General features: G+C 42.3%; 1 protein-coding gene across 1 annotated transcript in view; it reads left to right on the forward strand.

The window, feature by feature from the left end:
* Positions 1–17,652, forward strand: part of GREB1 (growth regulating estrogen receptor binding 1) — a 121,251-nt gene that overhangs the window by 38,991 nt on the left and 64,608 nt on the right. The window contains exons 13-16 of the mRNA XM_077291440.1: positions 7,969–8,166; positions 11,541–11,721; positions 13,768–13,960; positions 16,232–16,368. Coding sequence (XP_077147555.1) covers positions 7,969–8,166; positions 11,541–11,721; positions 13,768–13,960; positions 16,232–16,368 — 709 coding nt within the window. The remainder of the gene's footprint in view (positions 1–7,968; positions 8,167–11,540; positions 11,722–13,767; positions 13,961–16,231; positions 16,369–17,652) is intronic.

Here is a 17,652-nt window from a genome sequence, read left to right on the forward strand (position 1 = left end):
ATGGGGAAAAAGTGAAAGGAAAAGTGTTGGAGGCGTCGCAGCTACAGGCACAAAATTTTGCACAGTCACACGTCTGGACCCTGAGAGCGTCAAAGCTATATTGTGAGGTGAAATTTTAACCCCGCGCTTTCCAAGTCACCAAACAATTTTGCCCCTATCTACATAATGGGGAAAAAATGAAAGGAAAAGTGTTGGAGGCAAATTAACAGCTGCCAGATGTGAACAAGGGGGACTTAAAGAATGACAGCGATGGCACCAAAGAGTATATACTGTACAGTTGCTAAGGTGGGGCCCCAACATGGGATAATCACACCACCACGGGGATATGAACACACACACAAAATGCGCCACACACTACCACGTGCTCGAACACATATACCACCCTCAGTGCACATTTCACCACACATACACCAACCTCGCCACATAAAAGTAGAAACACAAAAGTCGCCGCTCAAAACTCGCCACGCGCAAAACTCTCCACATGCAAAACTCGCCACACGTGCAAAACTCGCCACACGCAAAACTTGCACACGCAGAAAAATTGCCACACGCAGAAAAATTGCCACATGCACAAAAGTTGCAACACATGCAAAAGTTGCCTCACACAAAACTTGCACATACTCAAAAGGCACCACACATAAAACTCGCCACGCGCAAAACTCGCCATGCGCAAAACTTGCTGCACACAACTTGCTACACTAACCTGTCACATGCAACTCGACACACAAAAAGTTGCTACACGCATGTCGCCACACAAAACTCATCTCACAAAAGTCCCTACATGCATGTCGCCACACGCAACTCAACACACACAACTTGACACACGAAACTCGCCCTAAAACACACACAAGTCTGGTATCCTTCAAAAATAAAAATCTGATTAATAAGCAGACAAACTACAAGAGCAACAAATGTACCATATAGGAATCCGGCAGCTGTCAGTCACATGACCAGTCTATTATGTGTATGTGTGAGCTAATATATACTGCCAGGGGGTGGGCTTACTGTTGGCTGGGGATTTATCAGGCTGCCATTTTAGCTTACAAATACTGAGGTAAAAATACTGACCAAATAACGTGTGAACGAGGGCTAATACAGGAGGAGATGGCATACAGCTATATACTATATACAGGAGATGACACACAGGTATATACTATTTACAGGGGAGATGACACACAGGTATATACTATATACAGGAGGAGATGACACACAGATATATACTATATACAGGAGAGATGACACACAGGTATATACTATATAGAGGAGGAGATGACATACAGGTACATACTACATACAGGAGGAGATGACATACAGGTATATACTATATACAGGAGGAGATGACACACAGGTATATACTATATACAGGAGCAGATTACCTACAGGTATATAGTATATACAGGAGGAGATGACACAGGTATATGCTATGTATAGGAGGAGATGACATACAGGTATATACTATATACAGGAGATGACACACAGATATATACTATATATAGGTGAGATGACACACAGGTATATACTATATACAGGAGATTACATACAGGTATATCTAATATATAAAGCTGAATGTGTGTATGTATGTATGTGTGTATGTCCGGGATTGGCATCTGTACCGTCGCAGCTACAGCCACAAAATTTTGCACAGTCACACGTCTGGACCCCGAGAGCGTCATAGGCTATGTTGTGAGGTGAAATTTTAACCCCGCGCGTTCCAATTCACCAAACAATTTTGCTCCTATCTACATAATGGGGAAAAAGTGAAGGGAAAAGTGTTGGAGGAAAATTGACAGCTGCCAGATGTGAACAATGAGGACTTAAAGAATGAGAGCGATGGCGACAAAGAGTATATACCGTACAGTTGCTAAGGTGGGGCCCCGACATGGGATACTCACCACACACGGGGATATGAACACAAACACAAAATGCGCCACACACTACCACGTGCTTGAACACATATACCACCCTCAGCACACATTTCACCACACACACACACCAACCTCGCCACATAAAAGTCGAAACACAAAAGTCACCACTCAAAACTCGCTACATGCAAAACTCGCCATATGCAAAACTAGGCTCACGCAAAACTCGCCACACGTGCAAAACTCACCTCATGGAAAACTCACCTCATGCAAAACTTGCACACACAGAAAAATTGCCACATGTACAAAAGTTGCACCACATGCAAAAGTTGCCTCACACAAAACTTGCACATACTCAAAATGCACCACACATAAAACTCGCCACGCGCAAAACTCGCCATGCACAAATCTTGCTGCACACAACTTGCTACACTAACCTGTCACATGCAACTCAACACACAAAATGTTGCTACACGCATGTCGCCACACAAAACTCATCTCACAAAAGTCGCTACATGCATGTCGCCACACGCAACTCAACACACACAACTTGACACATAAAACTCGCCCTAAAACACACACAAGTCTGGTATTGTCCTTCAAAAATAAAAATCTGATTAATAAGCAAACTACAAGAGCAACAAATGTACCATATAGGAAATACGGCAGCTGTCAGTCACATGACCTGTCTATTATGTGTATGTGTGAGCTAATATATACTGCCAGGGGGGAGGGCTTCCTGTTGGCTGGGGATTTATCAGGCTGCCAATAGCAACCAATCACAGCTCAGCTTCTATTTTGCTACAGTTAATTAACCTGAGCTCTGATTGGTTAATATAGGCAACAAAGACATTCTCAGTATAACAAAGCTAATATATGTTGTGAAATGCTTCTATTTGCTTAGTTTTTGCCTTTTAATAATTACATTTCTATCTATTTGTTTTGTGGTTTTTGTGTGCAGAATAAATTTTTGTTAACACATTCTATTTTGCTAACAGCAGTCATTAACCCGGGCGAAGCCGGGTAGTACAGCTAGTATATATATATATATATATATATATATATATATATATATATATATACACTCACCGGCCACTTTATTAGGTACACCATGCTAGTAACGGGTTGGACCCCCTTTTGCCTTCAGAACTGCCTCAATTCTTCGTGGCATAGATTCAACAAGGTGCTGGAAGCATTCCTCAGAGATTTTGGTCCATATTGACATGATGGCATCACACAGTTGCCGCAGATTTGTCGGCTGCACATCCCAAAGATGCTCCATACAAGGCAGGATGGATCCATGCTTTCATGTTGTTTACGCCAAATTCTGACCCTACCATCCGAATGTCGCAGCAGAAATCGAGACTCATCAGACCAAGCAACGTTTTTCCAATCTTCTACTGTCCAATTTCGATGAGCTTGTACAAATTGTAGCCTCAGTTTCCTGTTCTTAGCTGAAAGGAGTGGTACCCGGTGTGGTCTTCTGCTGCTGTAGCCCATCTGCCTCAAAGTTCGATGCACTGTGCGTTCAGAGATGCTCTTAGGCCTACCTTGGTTGTAACGGGTGGCGATTTGAGTCACTGTTGCCTTTCTATCAGCTCGAACCAGTCTGCCCATTCTCCTCTGACCTCTGGCATCAACAAGGCATTTCCGCCCACAGAACTGCCGCTCACTGGATTTTTTTTCTTTTTCGGACCATTCTCTGTAAACCCTAGAGATGGTTGTGCGTGAAAATCCCAGTAGATCAGCAGTTTCTGAAATACTCAGACCAGCCCTTCTGGCACCAACAACCATGCCACGTTCAAAGGCACTCAAATCATCTTTCTTCCCCATACTGATGCTCGGTTTGAACTGCAGGATATTGTCTTGACAATGTCTACATGCCTAAATGCACTGAGTTGCCGCCATGTGATTGGCTGATTAGAAATTAAGTGTTAACAAGAAGTTGGACAGGTGTACCTAATAAAGTGGCCAGTGAGTGTATATATACAGTAATCCTAGAATAACAAAGCTGCATTCTAATATTTCACCACCAGATGGCACAAGCACTCTGTTCAGTCAAAACTACCATTTTGTTCCATTTTCAGAAGTTTACTATGAACTTTGGCCTCTATTGATCATGTACGTGTTTTTTTAAGTAATTTTTTTTTTCTTTCTGCGCTGGCTGATTTTGCTCTAAATTCGTAAAATTGGATGCACAATGTTTTATGAAATGACACAAATTCAGATGTGCATTTTTTGCCTTTTCTTTTTTTTGCGCCTATGCAGAGAAAAAAAAGTTGCACAATAATATCAATAAGCTTAAATTTCTTCAGCTGCGTAAAAAGAATAAAAAGCAAATAAACAGATTTTGTACTCTACTAGGTATTGAACTGATCCCAAAAAACTTGCAACATTTTAATAAGTCTCAATTAACGAATTAGGATAAAACCTTTGCAATAATAATAATAATAATAATAATAATAATGATAATAAAATAAAGGAACAAAAGAAAAATAATCACACAAAACTACCGTAAGTACAGTTACTGCACAAAAAAGTCCCAAATTAAATAATGAATAAGTCGCAAATAATAAAATCTCTCTAAAAACCATTTGTACTCCTGAAAAAAAATCAGATCATTACATGAATTCGTCCCTTTTGTTTCAGTAGTAAGAAATAAAGAATTGTGCACAGAGCTTCCTATCTGAGCCTCTTAAAGAGAACCTAAAGGTGTTAAAATTAATTAATAATACTAGTTATAATTTTAATGGGATTTTTTTTTACTTAAATGCATGTATTTAGGGTTAAAAGTATTTTTTTTGCAGTTCGGTTTCATTAACGATTTTGCACTGCTTAGCTTTTACGGGCCATTCAACTTTGATGTGGTCTGGGGTGGTAGAAAAGCTAAAAGGATCGCAAGGAAAAATACAGGTAAAAGAGATGGAAACTCTCCTGTTGGACCATCAGAATGAGCTCACTGAAGAAATTTCAGTTAACTCATTCTGCAGCCGGCTATTTACAGCATAGTACTATCTATAATAGGCCAAAAAATGCAAAATTTTTAACGAAACAAAATTGCAAAATGATTTTTAACGAAAAAAAATGCATGAATTTAAAGTGTAACCGTCATTTTAATTTTTATTTCAACAAGCAATAGTACACGTGAAAATAAACAACTTTGTGATATATCTTATCAAAGAAATCTGCTTCTTTCTCTGCCAAGAATGGCGTAAAAAATAAATTAAACCAATTCTTCACATGCTGTTGATTTTTTCATCCTGTCTCCCAAAGATCACAGTACGGCTAGACTCACATTTATCCTGCTCTCTACGCTGAGCGCTTACTTTAGGGTTTCCATGTAAATCTCTGAAAAAACGTGATGCAGACAGAACCCTATAATGAGGCAGATGGAGGCACTGTAGACACCGTCTGACCTGTTATCCGGCAGTGTCCGCCTTCTTTTGCGGGCATAAAAGTGCTGTCAGCCACAGTTTTGTGCAACTCTTAAAAGAAGGACATCACTGAACAGAGGCCAGATGGACTCCAGAGTAACTCTGCTGCCTCATTATAGTGAATGGCTCCTTCAGGGGGTTTCATCTGAATCCTCGTCATTCAGAGACTTAGATGTAAACTCCAATGTAAGTGCTCAGCGTAGAGCGCTGGATAAGTGTAAAATATTCCCAAAGAAAGCTTCAACTCAATCCATAAAAAAGCTAGTCCCCACTCAAGTCTGTAATCTGTAACGGAACTGTAGTGGGCTTCCACGTTACGGTAGCACAAAGGCTTTGAAAAGCGAAATAGCACCTCACCCCGAAAAGAAATCCAGCGAATTCTCCGCACCAAGATACAAGTACCTTCTCCTTTCTGGGCCCCAGTGTGCTTGACCAACATTTATCGTACTTATGTTTGACATTTCTGTAGCAACGAGAGCCCGTGTAATTCACGGGTGCGTGTCTCCAGGAGCATGAGATGGGCACTATAACGTACTGGTCACTACAACGTACTGGTCACAACAACGGCAGTTTTCAATTTTCACTCTGCAACATCCACTGCTACTTGTTTCTGGAAAACACCCATGGAGTAAAAATCGCCACTACACCCTTAGATAAATTCCAAAGGGGTATAATTTCCAAAATAGGGTCACTTGATTGGGGATTCCGGTCTTCTAGCACTTAGGGGGTCTGTATATGGAATCTGCAAACTTTTCTAGGAAAATCTGCGCTCCAGGAGGCAAATAGCTCTGTTCCTCCCGAGTCTTGCCATGTGGCTAAGTAGCACTGTCCCACCACATATGAGATATTTCTATATTCTTCAGAAATTGTGGGACAAATTTTGGTGCCGTTTTACCCATTTCTCATCCAGTGTCAAACTGTAAAATCTGGGGATAAAACAAAATTTTGATAGTTAAAATGTAATTATTTTTTTCTTCACTGCCCAATGGTATAAAATTCTGTGACACATCTGTGGTGTCAACATGATCACTGCACCCCTAGATTGAGAGGTGTACTTTGTAAAATGGAGTCATTTATGGTTGGGGTTCTCCTGTTCTGGCACCCTAGGGCCTCTGCCAATGTGACATGGCACCCTCAAACCAGTCCAGCAAAATCTGAGCTCCAATATGGTGCTTCCTCCCTTCTGAGCTTTGCATTGTGCCTCAAAAGTAGTTTTCAAGTATATATGGCGTATTAGTGTACTCTGGAGAAATTGCACAACAAATTTTGGGGGACATTTTCTCCTGCTATCCCTGTGAAAATTACAAATTTTTGTGGGAAAATATATATATTTAGTTCCACTGTTTAGGCAAATCAGGGGCTCTCCAAACGCGACATGGCATTGGCTAATTATTCTAGCAAATTTTATATTCAAAAAGTCAATTGGCACTCCTTCCCTTCCAAGCCCTGCAGTACGCCCAAACAGTAGTTTTTCCCCACATATGAGGTATCGTCATACTCGGAAAAAATTGCACAACAAATTATATTGCACCATTTCTCCTGTTACCCTTGTGAAAATGCAAAATTTGGGGCTAAGCAATATTTTTGTGGGAAAAATTTGATTTTTGTACGTCTACAAATCACATCTACAAATCACCTTGGGGTTCAAGGTGCTTGCCCCACATCTAGACAAGTTCCCTGAGGGGTCTAGTTTCCAAAATTGTGTCACTTGCGAGGGATTTCCACTCTTTAAGCACATCAGGGGCTCTCCAAACATGGCATAGCTATTTATTCCATGAAATTGTACTTTCAAAAAGTCAAATGGCGCTCCTTCCCTTCCGAGCTCTGCAGTGCGCCCAAACAGTGTTTTATCCCCACATATGGAGTATCGGCATGCTCATGAGAAATTGTGCAACAAATTTTGTGGTCCATTTTTTCCTGTTACCCTTGCAAAAATTAAAAATTTTGGGTCTAAAGTAAATGTTTTGTGAAAAAAATAAAATGCTCATTTCTTTCCTTCCACATTCTATTAATTCCTGTGACATATCTGAAGGGTTAATAAACTTCTTGAACTACACCTTGAGGGGTGTAGTTTTTAGAATGGTGTCACTTTTGTTTTTTTTCTGTCATACATACCCCTCAAAGTCACTTCAAATTTGATGTGGTCCTTAAAAAAATGGTTTTATAAATTTTGTTGGAAAAATGAGAAATTTCTGGTTAATTGTTAACCCTTATAACTTCCTAACAAAAAAGAAAACGAAGATTCAAAAATTGTGGTGGTGGAAAGTAGACATGTGGGAAATGTTAGTTATTAACTATTTTGTGTGACATGACTCTGTGATTTAAGAGCATAAAATCAAAAGTTTGAACATTGAAACATTTTCAAGATTTTCGCCAAATTTCGTTTTTTTCACAAATAAACATAAAATCATATTGGAGAAATGTTACCACTATCACGGTGGGATCAGTGGGATCGGTTGAAGTTTTCCAGAGTTATTACTATATAAATTGACACTTGTCAGAATTGTAAAACTTGGCCCAGTCAATAAGTTGAAAGCAGGCTTGGAAAGTAAAAGGGTTAAGTAAGAAAAAGTAACCCCCAAAGGTGGAGAACCCCTTTAACACTTATAATAGTGATACTAATAAGAGTAATAATATGATTTGTTTTGCTTACACGTTCTCCTCGCCCGCAGGTTACAATATAGAGTGGCACCAGCTGCGCCCCTCTCAGTTGGCGGTGGCACAGAAGCTCCTGTCTCACGTGTGCTCGATTGCAGACTCCAGCACCCAGAACCTGGACCTGGGATCTTTTGAGAAAGTCGATTTTCTTATCTGCGTTCCCCCCTGTGAGGTCACTTACCAGCAAACCCTCTCCCATGTCTGGAGTTCAGGTACGGAGCCATTTTCCTATCGACCACATCATTAAAGGGTTTATACCAAGTTAAGTAGTTCGGAGAGTGATTGATCTCTTGGGGTTCGTCCTCTGAGCATAGCGCCCTGAAGAGTCCAGTGTTAATGCAGCGGAGGTTGGGGATGCGGACCCCCGCTCTACTCATTGACTATGGGACCGCTGGAAATTGCAGAGCCCTGTACTTGGCGTTCTCCGGCAGTGCCATAGGGAATTAATTGAGTGGAGGATCGTTAGTGGTCTTGGCAGTCGGGAATACATGGGATTATATAGGCTATACACTAACTCTAACCAATAGCTTAATTAAATAATTAAAATAATAGACATGCACCAAGTGTTGGGAAAATGTCCGCAATGTTTTATTAAGGGTTTTAATCAACAATTAGTAAATAAACCATAATAATCAATAATAAATAATCAATTGAGTAAACAGTGGCACAGTCATTAATCGTCTCAAGTTGCACCAGAAACATTTCCGTACACCCAACACCCCCAGACACAAGGTTGGGTGTAACCTCCCTGTGATAAGACACACCACAGCAAAAATATATAGAATTAAGAACTTTTAGGGCAGGTGGGCCGGGTTTGCGATTCTCCGTCACTGGCCATGAGGGAGGTTCATATATCAAAATCCACCGCCTTCTTCCATCTGATCTACTTTTCTTTCGATCCCTGGATTCTGGCAGGAAAAAAAATCTCCAAGTGATCCTTATCTGCCCAGTGACGAGAAAAGCAAGCAAGCAGCAAAAACGCCCAGTGTGAACGTAGCCTTAACTTGCCAAAAGCTCAGCAGGGTTAACACTTGAAAGGAACCAGAAAAACAGCATGAGTCACCATAATTTTAACCCTTTACACACACAATTCGCCTTATGTGCCCCCTTAGTTTATTACACAGGGGCTAAGATTTGTAATGTCCAGGGGCCTACAGCCCACAGACCAAGTGGCCATGAGTGGGGGGCAGTGTAGAGTGGCATCACCCAACCCCACCTCAAGGAGTCACAATCTTCAGGATCAGACACCGTTGAACAGCATGATGTAAGAAGCAGCTCTGTTCCACCACTCAGCCTGTGTGTCTGAGTGTAGCACAGCCGGCGCAGTGACATCACTATATCACACCTGCTGCATGCAGCCTCAGTCACACACTGCACAGACCGGCAGCGCATCGGGAGAACAGGCTAGACCAGTAATTTGTTTTGTAAATGTCAGTACTTATGGAGGGCTTTGTTTACCCTGATACTGGGTTTGAAGGACTTGATGCTGTGTAGGGGCCATCATACTGAGTAGGGAGCTGTGGGGTCCAATGTCTGTGTATGTGCGGGTGTGTGGGCCATAATAATGCTGTAGTTGTGGGTGGATGTGGGGGTCATCATACTGTGTATGTGAGTAAACTATGGGGTCATCATACTATGTGGTGGGCACTTTAGGAGCATCTTGCTATTGGAGGTATTATACTGTATGGAGGGGGATACTGTGAGGTTATCATACTGTGTGTGGGGACACTATAGGGTCATATCATACTATGTGGGGGCACCTTAGGAGAATCTTGCTATTGGAGCCTTATGATGTATGGAGAGGGATACTGTGAGGTTATCATACTGTGTGTGGGGAAACTATAGGGTCATCATACTATGTGGGGGCTCCTTAGCAGAATCATGCTATTGGAGCCTTATGATGTATGGAGAGGGATACTGTGAGGTTATCATACTGTGTGTGGGGACACTATAGGGTCATTATACTATGTGGGGGCACCTTAGGAGAATCTTGTTGTTGGGGGTATTAATGTAACGCCGCAGGTAGATGCATGCTCCACTAGATGGCAGTAGAGTGGATGGAAAACTGCAACACTTGCCAGAGCAGACCTGCAGCGCTGCAGCGAGGCCACCACCAGGTGGCAACAGGGTAGTCAATTACACTGCGTCAAAACCAGGAGAGTAACGTAGTACAAAGGGGAAAAACAGCTCAGAGTCAGAGACGGGCCAGAGGGTCAATACCAGACAGAAGCAGAAGTACCAGGAGCAAAAGACAGAGTCAGGTCAGAGACAAAGCCGAGTCAAGTACCCGAGAGTCCAAACACAAAGGGAAAACACTGAGTCAGAAAGGGGGAAGGGGAATGAACAGACACGGGAACAGTCAGGAATCGCAGCAGGACAAATCAGGATATAACCAGTCAGCTACTCACGCTGTAGGCAGAAGCTATAACTGACACCGCCTGCAGGATGCAGCAGAGATAAATAGCAAACCTGAGACCAGACTGAGGCTCAGAAAAGTTAACCCCTGACATGATCAGACCGGGAAAGGGAAAACAGGACTCAAAACCCGGTCTGGATCCTGACCATTGTACTGCATAGAAGGGGATACTGTGGGGCATAATACTTTGCATGTTTTAGAATACTGTGGAGGTAAATTGTGTGGGGGAATTCACTGTTGGGGTGTCATACTGTGTGGGTGGATTTTTCAAGGAATCATGCTCTATGGGGGCCACGAAAGAGGTATTGTTATGGATGAGAACACCATGGGCAAAATGCCTGTGTTTGTGCTGCAGACATGTCCCTCTCCTTGTTTTTAAAAGTCAGCTCCGCAGGAATTATTCTTTTATTGGGATGGGTATGTGGGGGGCCTAATTAGGCCTTTTGCTCCGGGCCCCCTTGATTTCTATGTACACACCTGGTTATGTCCTATCTATAGGGGATAACTTATTAGCTTGGTACAAACGCTTTCACCTGTTCTTTATATAGCTCCAACATATTTTGCTGAGGCGCCAACCTAACACTCACAGATAGGTCGGGGTCACACTTGCGAGTTCAATGCGAGAAACGCGCATCAAGTCCCGGCAGCGGGACCGGAGTGTGCGGCTGCATAGAAATACATCCAGCTGAACGCTCCGGTCCGAGTTCCGGCGGCAGTGCCGGGTATTGATGCGAGAGACTCACGTGAGTTTCTCGCATCACATTCACCATATTGAAAGGCAGGTCGGGGCCTGACTACATCCACACAGGTCTCATGCGCAGCAGGTTTTGCATCTGCATTGTGGATGTGATTTTAAGAAATCTCAATCCGAATTTGCGACAAAAAAAAATAAAATTGAATTAAATTAGCAACTTTTCCACACATAATCTGCAAAGAAAATCTGCAATTGGATTATAAGACTTTATGCATCTTTGCAAAAATCCAGCTGCCTATAAAGGGCATGCTGGACTCTGTTGTTGCACACAACCAGAATAGCAGCACTGCCATGTAGACATCTCCATCTGCACACTTATGTACAGTACAATCCTGATCCCTAGTGGTCCCCCTTGTATAAATGTGCCCCCTTTTCCGTACTGAGGGCTGTATGACATGATGTGGTTCTTTCGCCAGGTGTCGTGCTGGAGCTCGGCTTAGAGAAGGACTTGCTGACTAAACACTGCATGGAGACATACGTCATAAAACTTGATGCTGATGCCCCCAGGAAATTCAAGGTGTTTCTTCAAAATGCCATGCAAAACCCGCACACACTGTTCGTCCTGGTTCATGACCACGCACACTGGGATCTCACCAGGTGATATGTCTTTTACATGTTTGTTAAGTCCTCATTCTGTGTTTAAACACGTATGTGAAAAAATGGTGCCTGTGTCATCAGTGTTTTCCGTCAATGTGCCATCAGTGTGTCACTAGTGCACCATCTGTGTCATCAGTGTGTCACCAATGTGCCATCTGTGTGTCACCAATATGCCATCAGTGTGTCATCAGTGTTCCATCAGTCTATTCCGTCAGTGTGCCATCAGTGTGTCACCAGTGCGCCATCTGTGTCATCAGTGTGTCACCAATGTGCCATCTATGTGTCACCAATGTGCCATCAGTGTGTCATCAGTGTTCCATCAGTCTATTCCATCAGTGTGTCATCAGTGTGTCAACAGTGTATATACAGACATAGGGGGTCGGCGGGCTCCCTGGTCCTCTAGCCGAAACCGCATGGACCAGGGATCGTCCCACCGAACGCCCGCTCTCCTTTTAACATGGGCATAATGCTGCTCAGACAACACAGGGTGAGGGTAAAACAGTGTGGCAATTCTTTATTGAACAAAAAAACAGGCAGATAACACATAGAACAGTCCCAGTAAAATATCCCAAAATGGTGCACATTACAGAGTCTCACCCTTCCGCTGACTCACCGGTATAAGAGCAGCTGTTACTTCAGAGCTTCCATGCCGGGATATCCCACCTTTGGCATGCACACAGAGAGGAGGTAATGACAACCTTAGGAAGATGACAGTACATTGAGGGACGTGGCCAGGTGACCGGATGGTCCCAACCTGGTTGCCACAAACATATCCAAGGTGCCAGGTGACTGGATGGTTCCAACCTGGTTTCTACAAACATATGCATGATGCCAGATGATGGTCCCAACCTGGTTTCCCCAAATGTATCCATTTTGCCAGGTGACTGGATGATCCCAACCTGGTTTCTCCAAATGTATCCATAGGTTCCAGGCGACTGGATGGACCCAACCTGGTTTTCACAAATGTATCCATGGTGCCGGGCGACTGGATGATCCCAGCCTGGTTCAGCGATGGTTGATGGCGTAGCTCTGTATTCTTCCAGCCAGGATCAAGGTCCCTTAAGCTGGAATCCTGTCCCTCGTGATGCAGTCATGATGCCTTGGCTGTAGTCCTGTAGAGTGTATGGATGTCTGGATGTCTTGGCTGAATCTCTGGCTGTCTCATAAACATACACGGCGGCAGTGGTGTGGCCCCGCTCTTATTCATGTTGCCTGTAGTCTAATTTTGTCTATCATGGAAAGTAATGGAAATTTGCAAATCACTTTTTAGGCAATTTGTCTTCATTCCATATAACTAGGCTTCGAACCCCTTCTTTCCCAGCTTATTTACGCCATTTATCTGCATATATATCAGAAGATTCTCATTTGGAGTACAGATATATGATGGCAGTGATGGGTCAGTTCAGTCCATGTATCAATAACTCTGGGGATAAGCTGCCGCAGAAGACGGTCCTGATAACCTGAACAGTCAAAACTGGGGGAGGGGGCTGACCTGTCACTTCCATCATCTGTGTTCCTGATGAGTACAATCTGTTATCAATGCAGCTGAAGGCAGGAAATAGACTGGGAATAAGCAGGCTTTGACTAATGCGCATTTTATATAACGCAGCAGCGTTCAGTAGTAATATTTCCATAATTACTCTGCTCCTGAGAACTACAAAGACCAGTCGTCTCTTCTGAATATTCTGTGTATGCCTCTGTATACACAGGCGTACAGGAATCACATTGGCCAGTGATGAGATTTGGACATTTGTTTCTTCCCCTCTGATTTTATATACTATAATAAGACTTCTATGTTTGTGGTCAGGAAAACATTGACTTTGGAAATCAAAATGTATGTTAGATCAATTACCCTTTGAGCACTTGACAGTCCTGGCTGTCGTCACTAAGCAGGCTTCAGGGGCCGCGGGCACGTTCCTGCTCGCGGTCATATGAATGCATTAGGCTGTAGTGCTTTTCCTATATCACCCACATCAGATTTATATATACTGCTGAATCTCTCAATCAATAGTCATTATGTTCATATGTCCACCTCCGTGTCTTCAGCTCACTTTACAGCCCATATCCACAGAAGGAGGGGAACTTCGGACTGGTCGATCGGATGTTGAACTGCAGGGAATTAAGAGATTCGCCAAATATCTTACTTCTGCACGTGACGTCTTGTCCCTACGCCCTGCAGACGCAGAACACCCGGATCAGCCCTTACAATGAGATCCACTGGCCTTCATCGTACAGCCATGTAGGTATTGTATTGTAGCATAATGAGCGGGGCGTATGAGACACCTTGAAGATACGGAGCGGGGAGAACAGATCCAACTTTTCTCTATAGGTGTCTGTTAGATTACCATAACTCCCATACCTTTTAAAAAAAACCTAGAGCAGTGGTAACTCCTGGGATAAAGTACATATTGTGCCTCCTAACCCAATAATAAAGCCCCCCTTAAAACAAATAATGCCCCCCAAGTGTCGCCTTAAGGCAAGTAATGCCCCCAAGTGTTCCCTTTACACAAATAATGCCCCTTAAGTGCCCATTTTAAACAAATAGTGCCTCCTGATTGTCCCCTTTAAACAAATAATGTCTCATGAGTGCCCCCTTAAACTTAAAACAAATAATGCCTCTTGATTGTCCCCTTTAAACAAATAACGCCTCCTGATTGTCCCTTTTAAACAAATATTACCTCCTGATTGTCCCCTTTAAACAATGTCTCATGAGTGCCCCCTTTAAACAAATAATGCCTTCTGATTGTCCCCTTTAAACAAATAATGTCTCATGAGTGCCCCCTTTAAACAATTAATGCCTCCTGATTGTCTCCTTAAAACAAATAATGCCTCCTGATTGTCCCCTTTAAACAAGTAATGCCTTCTTATTGTCCCGTTTAAACAAATAATGCCTTCTGATTGTCCCCTTTAAACAAATAATGTCTCATGAGTGCCCCCTTTAAACAAATAATGCCTTCTGATTGTCCCCTTTAAACAAATAATATCTCCTGATTGTCCCCTTTAAACAAATAATGTCTCATGAGTGCCCCCTTTAAACAAATAATGCCTTCTGATTGTCCCCTTTAAACAAATAATGTCTCATGAGTGCCCCCTTTAAACAAATAATGCATTCTGATTGTCCCCTTTAAACAAATAATGCCTTCTGATTGTCCCCTTTAAACAAATAATGTCTCATGAGTGCCCCCTTTAAACAAATAATGCCTCCTGATTGTCTCCTTAAATCAAATAATGCCTCCTGATTGTCCCCTTTAAACAAATAACGCCTCCTGATTGTCTCCTTAAAACAAATAATGCCTCCTGATTGTCTCCTTAAAACAAATAATGCCTCCTGATTGTCTCCTTAAAACAGATAATGCCTACTTATTGTCCCCTTTAAACAGATAATGCCTCATGAGTGTCCCCTTAAAAAATAATGCCCCTTGTGTGCCCCATAGCATAGTAATAATAATAATAATGCCCACCGAGTCCCTCCTTAAATCAAATCATGCCCCTTAGTGCCAGTTTAAAAAGTAATGATGGCCCTTAATTCTTCTTGCAAAAGTAATAATTTTACCATTCTGCCACCCCCATAAAAAATGCCGCCACTTGGGGGAGCTAAGGAGCTTAATGATAAAACATCATGTGGTAAGTTCCCTCTAGTGGCCACTGTAGTCAATTGAGAGATAGCTCTCCTTTTATACTGAGTATTCTGAGCTCTACAGTATATCAGAAGAGCAAAGCTTCAACCAGTATAGAATAAATTGAACAGCACAGGATTTGGGGATACTGTAATGAGAGATTTTTTCTATATGTGTCTACATAGCAACCCAGTGATTGTGATGTGAATTGCAGCCTGCCAAGAATATTCCTAGCATGTTATGATAAATTAGTGCTCTAAAAAGGACCAGTCACTTGCTAAAATAAAATTAAGTTAAATGTCTTGTGAGAATCCCTCAGCTCCCCTGATTCTGCTGTTCTTTTCCATTTTGCATTGCGTCGTTCCATTGCAGAGATATTCACATTTGTTGCTTTCGGAGTGCAGTATGTGAAATCTCTGCCTGAAAACCAACTGGATGTTTCTTCAGATTCTTCTCTGGGGCGTGTGCTGTCTCCCCTCCCTCCCAAACACTGAGCTGTGATTGGCTGCATCTAGGATGGGTAAAAGCACACGCCCCCCCAGAATAGACTCTGAAGAAACGTCCAGTTGGTTTACAAGCCGAGATTTCACATGGTGTGCTCCAAAAGCAACAAATGTGAATATCTCTGCAATGGAGCGACGCAGGGCAAAAAGGAAAAAAGCAGCAGAATCAGGGGAGCTCAGGGAGTTTCACAAGGTATTTAACTCAATTTTTTGAGGAAGCAACAGATACTCTTTAACCAAAGGGTCGACATTGGTATATGAATTGGAAGAAGGCAAATACTTTTTAATAGCAAAGCAATGTTAAAAAATAGATATACCGTAATTGTGTCATTGATACCTTAAATTTATCACCCCTAGTTCATCGGTGAATGTGATGCATTATTTCTGCAGGGAATGGAGCTGTACCATGAAAACAGAAAGTACTTTGGTCTGTCACAGTACATGGAATCCACACTGTCTGGACACAGTCTTCCACTGCTGCGTTACGACAGTTCCTTTGAAGCCATTGTGTTGGCATTAGGAAAAAGGTCAGTGCCAGTGGGTTTCTTGTATATATACAAGTAATTACTGCAAGACATTGATCACCATCTTTGTGATAATCGTCTTAAATTCTTAGAGCCCCTCTGGCTGTTATGACCTGCTGCAAATGTGATGCATAGCCAGACATCAGGTTATGACAGCGTTCCTGAGTAATCAGCCCATTTGTAAATTTTGCTAATAAACATAACTTACATTGGGTGTTGATTAGTTTTGATACCAACTGTAAATCTTGCATCATTCTGGGATTATTCATTTCTATGTACTATATATCGGAATTCCCATTCCTCTGCACAGACATAGGATCATGTTGTAGAGCTTGTTGTAAATACAATAAAATATTGTCCTTGGCTCGCTCTAGTGGTGACTGCAGGGAGCCACAATTTGGTAAGTTAAATCTTTTTCTGTGCAGGGAAGTTGGAGCTTTGTATCAGAAAAACGGAGCTCTGATCAATATAAACATTATTTAAGAAGTTAATCAGTAACAATTGGTGGACCTGTTAAAAGAAAAGAGCTCAAGGAACAAGACAGACATTGATCAGAACTTAGAAATGTTTATCAAAAGTGATTAATCTTTCAAAAATGCCCAATTAATGAGCCTACCCCTTTTTTTTAACTTACAAGCCTTTAGTTGGGCTAAAAAAAATTTTTTTTGCAATATAGTTTCATTAAAAATGATGTCTTTTATATCCTCCGTGTTGCGCTGTCTGTTGTTGGCTGATGAATGAGTTAACTGAGAATCTTATCAGTGAGCTCATTCTGACAGTCGGGAAGTTTTAAACTCTTTATTGTCTTTTTCTCATCTGCTCTGAGCTGATTCATCATCACAGACCACCTCAAAGTTGAATGTGCAGTAAAACAAAGATTAATAAAAAAAAAAAATTGCCCCCAAGGGTGGACAGCACCTTTAAACCCTCTGTAGCTAGTTTACTGGAGCAGCGGCTACATGGGTGAAAATGAAGTTTTATTCTTCCTGCAGCCACTTGATTCCATTCATCGGGGAGGAGCAGAGAGGTGTTGCAGTCATTGCTCAGTATACAGTGTCACTCTCCAGCACTTTGACAGCCTGTTCTGCAGCACATGTGTGCAGAGTGTGTGTGCAGAGCAGGCTGTCAATGATAATGCCCAGGGAGTGATTACAGCGTGCTCATGAGATATAAGTAAGCAGTGCTCCCTGCACCTCTCTGATGGCTGGAATCAAGCGGCTGCAGGGAGAATAAAACTTCATTTCTACCCTGTAGCCGCTGCTCCAGTAAGCCAAATATACAAGGGTT

This window comes from Ranitomeya variabilis, chromosome 2 (assembly GCF_051348905.1).
Source record: "Ranitomeya variabilis isolate aRanVar5 chromosome 2, aRanVar5.hap1, whole genome shotgun sequence".
In the NCBI taxonomy this organism is placed as follows: domain Eukaryota; kingdom Metazoa; phylum Chordata; class Amphibia; order Anura; family Dendrobatidae; genus Ranitomeya; species Ranitomeya variabilis.